General features: G+C 36.3%; 1 protein-coding gene across 1 annotated transcript; it reads left to right on the top strand.

The window, feature by feature from the left end:
* The first annotated feature begins 466 nt into the window (after positions 1-466).
* Positions 467-1,996, top strand: LOC129805903 (zinc finger protein 501-like). The gene is made up of 2 exons (XM_055854144.1): positions 467-745; positions 831-1,996. Exons 1-2 carry the CDS (start codon positions 615-617, stop codon positions 1,702-1,704), a joined length of 1,005 nt encoding a protein of 334 aa, XP_055710119.1. The 5' UTR covers positions 467-614; the 3' UTR covers positions 1,705-1,996.
* The last annotated feature ends 4,586 nt before the right edge of the window (positions 1,997-6,582 follow it).

Here is a 6,582-nt window from a genome sequence, read left to right as displayed (position 1 = left end):
AGAATACAGTGCATTAGTGTAGATTTAATTTATGAAACCAATTTTCTGTGAGACATCTGATTAAATTCGTGACGATCCGAGGTACAGAGTACACAGTAGCAATTACATCTATTTTTTATTAATTTATTGTAAAATTTTAAAGTTCAAACGCACAGATATAGTTAAATGGATCACTAATATACCGATTATCATACACAAAAATACCAAATAGTATTTTGAGGCTTATATTTTCTACTAAATATCGAGCATGTCTCTTAACATTCCGATCTGGGGTACTTTTCCCTTATATGTTGCTCATCGCAACCATATTTTAAAAACTATGGAAAAGTGGCAAACAGGAAAAATTTAGTGATTACGAAGCTTACAATGGTATCAAGCATGGGCACTTTCCCCTACTTGAATTTATGCAATTTACGAACCTCCTTATGTTCTGGTATGCAGCATATGCTTCATGTTGACCCCTTGGAGAGGCGCCTCTTGTTGTTCTTGGCCGAGTCGCCAGGGCCGAACCCAGGGATTCCTCCCAGGCAACTGTCAGTGGTGTTATTGATTTTCTGAAAAGTCATGTGAATTTCCTGTGGCTTTCGTGTGTCCAGGCCAGCGGTTCCAGCACGATGGACTACACCAAGATGAGCATGGACATGGAATCTGTCTTCAACTTAAATATCCTCGATCATCAGGCATATTACACACAATTCCCAATGGGAGTCGTGCCTCAGCTGCCTCCGGCGGACGCCCGCATTGAGTGAGTGTTGGTGTTGCCTCAATCCTGCCGCCCCCGGCCGTCCTTGCATCATTGAGATTGTCTGTTTTGTTCCTTTTTTCCACAGCTCCGCACCACTAATCATTCCCAAAGTGGAGATTTACGAGCCACCACCGCCCCCAGAACGGTCACAGCAGATGCCACACCAGGGCAGCCCGCCGATGTCCCAGCAGCCGCATGAGGATCAAAGTAGCCCGCCGGCGAGTAGTTATCAGTGTCCGCACTGTTTCAAGGTGCTCAAGAGCATAAAGACGTACAAGAGTCACCTTAAGAGTCACACAGATACCCGGGCAGGAACACCCGGACAACCACCACCACCGGAAATTGAATCGAAACAATGGAGTGTCTGCAACTACTGCAACAAAGTCTTCTATGATCCAAATCTTCTGAAGCAGCATATAGCAACGCACACGAAGGACCAATTGCACAAATGCCAATTTTGCTATAAATCCTTCCCGGAGAAAGTTCACCTAACGCAACACCTGAAGGAGCACCAGGACCTGAAGGACTACAAATGCTTGAACTGCAACAAGACCTTTGCATCCCTCAACTACCTGAAGCTCCACTTCAAGATGCATGCAGATGAGAAACCCTACAAATGCAACTACTGCGACAAACGCTTCACGTTCTCCAGCAACCTCACGGTTCACACTCGCATTCACACGGGGCATAAGCCCTATCGGTGCGTCGAATGCAACAAATGCTTCACGCAGATCAACAGTCTCAAGCAGCATCACAAGGTTCACAAGGACGAAAAGAATGAAAAGTGCTCATTTTGCCCAAAAACCTTTCGATATGCCGGGAATCTCATCACGCACATCCGGACACATACCGGCGAGAAGCCCTACCGATGTGAATTCTGTGGGAAGAACTTCTCACAGTTGGGAAGTTTAAAGGGTCACCTGAAGCAGGAAAAAGCTCGACTGGGTATTCACGAGTGAAGAGAGTTTCTTTTTTTTTAACATCCTCTTTCACTGGCACAAATTAGCCAGAGTTCGAGCATCTTCCCCATCCTACTTCCTCTTCCCAAGAAAACAAAAAACAAAAAAACTCAAATCTCTATCCTTACGTCTTAAAAGTGTAAAATCAGAATTGTAAAACAACCACTTACATTAGAAGTTATATTGTGTAATTTAAATTATAAGTTTTTGTCGTAATATTTTACCACTAAAACAATGAGTAGATCTTATAGTCTCTAAAACTGACTAATAAATTTTAAGTGCCACTAGAAAAGTTTTTCAATGTTGAACCAGAAAAGTCTTCAACGAGAAAAAAAAGTAACAGGAGCTCTGAGATTTGTGTAAGCTTCTTCGAATTACGAGAAAAAAAACCAAATTTGATTGGTGCAAAAACAATTTCAGATCCATTGCGATCTCTGATTGGTTGATGCTTGAAAGCCATCAAAAAGCTAGCCAATTAGAGAAAGCGATTGGACTAAAAATGTTTTTTGCAAATATTTAATTGCGCATGCAAAGTTTTGATTGGTGAAAAATTCCAGTTGGTAAGTAAAAATTCAAATTTGATCAGCAGGAGGAAATGGGGCTAAGTGTCCAGCTGGAAATTCCACTTCCGATATCTTCCAAAGCTAAAATATAAAAGACCGAGTTTTGCCTTTTTGTAACGCAAGAAAAACATTTTTTGGAAGATTATGGCTTCGGCACACATTTTGAATCAGGAAAATTTCACGAAATCAAAATTCACATTTGCATATGTCTATCTCATTCTTACTCACTCCAAATTCGATTGAGCTAAATTAAATTTCTCTTGAAGTTCAAAAGAAGAAGAAGAAGAGTGCGAAAGAATATGGGATAAACATATGCAAAACGTGTGAGAAAGTGATTTGAATTTCGATTTCATAAAATTTTCTTGATCTAAAAGGGTGTAAAAGAACTACAAACATTTTTATATAATACTTGAGAATAGTTAGTAAAATTTCAAATTTCTGTAACTGATAAATTAAATTTAATTAATCTCGAAATAAATTTCAGTTGCAGCAGATTGGCAAAAATGATCAGTAAAAATGAAAATTGGTAAGTAATAAATTATTATTGGCATAGGGAAAATACCTCCGACACACCTTCTAGATCTAGATCAATATAACTTCATGAAATCAAAATTCGCGTCCCGTATTTTCTCAAAAGGTTTGCATAAGTCTATCCCACTCTTTCCGACTATTTTTCTTCTTTTTAGCATAAAAAAAAAATTGAGTTCAGTTCAATCAAATTTTAAACGTGAACGAATGAGATAAAAATATAAAAAAACGTTTGAGAACGAAAGGCATGTGAATTTCGATCACATAACATTTTCCTGATCTGAAAGGTGTGCCGGTTCTGGAGCCAGTAAGAACTACTTTTATATTATACTTACCAAAATTGATTTCTTTATTTATGGCTCAGGTACATATTTAAGATCAGGAAAATTTCATGTATAGTCGAAATTTGAATCCCTTTCTCATGCGCTTTACATATGTCTATCTTATTCTTTCGCACTATTCTTTCTTTAGTTCTTTCGAATTTGGAGTGCGAAAGAATGAGATAAATATATTGAAAACTTGTGAAAAAAAGTGATATGAATTTTGCTTTCGTGAAATTTCCCCGATCTAAAAGATGTGCCGGGTCCAAAAGGAAAAAGATTGCAAGAGATTGAGATGGACATGCAAAACATATTTCACAGAGAAAGGGTTGCCAATTTTGATTTCGTGAAATTTTCCTGATCTCCAAATTTTAGAAATTTTTGAATTTTTTGCTTACCATAAACGTTTTTCCCATAAATTTCTTACAATATCGAACTGGAATCAAACAGGAATAAAAAATGTGACATATTATGCCATGTCCGTCAATATTTGCCCCAGTATTTTTGATGAAAAGTCCAACAAATCCAACTTTTAGAAAATGGATTCCAAGGGTTCAAAAGCTAATTTCTCTTCAGGGTGAAGGATAATGGTCTTTGTAAAGTTCTAAAGTGGTAAATATCCTACAAGATTTATTCTGATTTGCAGGTCATCTGAGCATGAACTGGTATATTTTACTGATTCAATTGGATTTAATTTATCACTTACAGAAATTTGAAATTCTACTGACCAATCTCTCATTATTAGATAAAAAAAATTTTATGATTGGCACACCATTTAGATCAGGAAAATTTCATGAAATCGAAATTTACATATCATTTTTTTGTCAAATGTCAATCCCACCCACCCTTTCGCATTTTTCTTCTTCTTTCAAATGTCACAAAAAAAAATCAAATTTCTTCAATCCAATTTCAAGTTTGAGGGAGTAAAATCGACACATACACAACGTTTGAGAAAGAAAAAAACGTAAATTTTGATTTCACGAAATTTTCTTGATCTAAAATTTAAACGATGATTCGTATTCTTCAAATTTCTTTATGTATTTTTTTTAACTTTGAAGCATTTAAAGCTCTGAAGGACCTTTTACAATCTAGAGGTAGGGGAAACTGGGGTACCACCAAACACTTTTGAAAGATGCGATTTTGACTGAATTTCCTAAGAAAACTGTGAATTTTAGAAAAATTTTGCTTACCCCATGTTATAGTCTTAGGTATAGGCTGCATATTAATGTATACAAGGATAATGTGAAGCACTTCAGTTTTCCGTAAAAAGGAAAATTGTGTCACCATGCAGTTTTCGCTTTTTTTTCAACCACCCGGGGTACCAATAAACACTTTCTGGGGCACCAAAAAACACGTCATTTTCCACTCATTGAAGTTATTTTGGGCATTCACGACAACTGTTAATTATAAAGAAGGTATTGAAAATGTAAATAATTCTCAAAAAAGCACTGCAAATTTTAGAATGAGTGACTAAAATAGCAAGAAACTAAAGCTCTGCAAACCGAAAATATTTTTCAATGAATTTTTCATCATTTTGACAACATTCGACTTCTGACTGGAAAGCAGCGCCACTAAAATCGTGGCAAACATTTTACCTAAAGTTCAAATTTTGCGCGCTCTTCTGATTATTTGTGATAAAATCGAGAAATCATTCGTCAATCCTTGATTAAAATCATTTAAAAATCATTGAGAATCATTTAATGCAAAATTGGGTTCTTGAAACTATATTTCTCCTGAGTCTTGAATGAAAATCCCATGAATGGATATAAATTTCAGAAATCGAACAAAGAGGGAGATGAAGAGTAAGAAAGATAAGAGGAAAAAATTTGCCATTCAAGCTACGCTCGCGACATCTGTAATTGTGAGAAATTTGTCTGTTTGTTGATGCCCCAAACTCTGTTTTGTGATGGATTTTATATTCATTTAAAAAAAAAGGGGTTAAAGTTACCCTTTTTCATGTTATTTTTAACCTTAGAAAGGTGTAAAATTAACATTAAAAAATGTTGATATATTTTTACACCTAAAAAGTGTTAAAGTTATGAGGAAAAAAAGTTAATCGCACCCACATTTTTTTTCTCAGTGAAAAGTAATTAAATTGTACGTTATTTAGGATTTTGAGACCTACGGAAACTGGGCTAAACCTCTAGTCTGAAGACCGCTTAAGGCTTCTGACGCTTCTAAGTAATTTTTTTGGCCATTTCGTAATTTTTACTGCTCGAAATCCACGGAGTGCAGTCAAAATTTCCCCATTACACCCCCCGGAGGTTACTTTTCTTAACAAATCTTCGTGTTTCAGACGATTTCTGAGAAATGTCGTTACGCTGTTTGTCCGACTGTCCGTCTGTCCATCCGGTTGTCGCCAGCTCTAGAAGCCAAACGGTAAAAGATAGCGACTTGAGATCATTGGGGAACCCCCCTCCCATTAATCCAGCGTGGGATCATTAAAATGCCATACATTTTTCTCACCCTTCCCTCCAAAACCTTGTATTTTCGTATTGTTCAACAAAGCGTCATGCGATTTTGGACATGTTTTAGAAGTTACTCAGACAAATATTTCGTCTTTATAAGAAAATAAAGTCAAATGCTGATAAGGCTCATTTCTCGACCGAATGGTATTCCTATTTGGAGTCCTTATGGCTCCGGCACACCTTTTAGATCAGGAAAATTTCATAAAATCGAAATTCGAATCCCTGTCTTTCTCACACGCTGCGTATATATCTGTCCCATTCTTTCTCACTCCAAATTCGATTGAGCTAAATTTAATTTGTTGTGACGTTTAAAAGAAGAAGAAGAGCACGAAAGAATGAGATGAACATATAAAAAGCGTGTGAGAAGGACAGGGATTCGAATTTCGACTTCATGAAATTATCCTGATCTAAAAGGTGTGCCGGAGCCATTAGAAAGAATTTCGAATTTCTGACAAGACTAAATCAGTTCTGAACCTGTTCGCAACCGATAAGTAATTTTTGATCGAAACTCAATTAAATTACTTCTGAAGTATTTTGAACAATACAGTGCCCGCTTTGTAATCCCGATGATTGGGAGACAAAATGACAGATGTCCGCTTCGTAATCCGGATGGATTTTTTGAATTTGTTCAACGTCTCGAGAATATAATACAGTTATTTTTTTGTAGAATTAGAATAAAAGTTTTAAAGAAGATTAAATAGACATAATTAGAGAATTATATGCTACTATACTTCATTTATTAAACAGAAACATAACAGGATAATTCATTTTCATTCCTGAACACACATGTATACATAACCTCAAAATTATTTTAAATGTAACCATCGATAACTCGTCCGGATTACGGCGATCCGGATTAGAGAGCGGGCACTGTATTTTGAGTGATTTATAAATCGGTCCAAATCGGTTTGTGAACCGGTAATGAAGCGATAAGTAATTTTTGTCCGCAAATCAATTGGGGGATTTCATGGATCTTTTGTGCAATTTATGAATCGGTTT

This window comes from Phlebotomus papatasi, chromosome 3 (genome assembly GCF_024763615.1).
Source record: "Phlebotomus papatasi isolate M1 chromosome 3, Ppap_2.1, whole genome shotgun sequence".
Taxonomy (NCBI): Eukaryota; Metazoa; Arthropoda; class Insecta; order Diptera; family Psychodidae; genus Phlebotomus; species Phlebotomus papatasi.
This window is presented reverse-complemented; position numbering and strand designations above follow the sequence as displayed.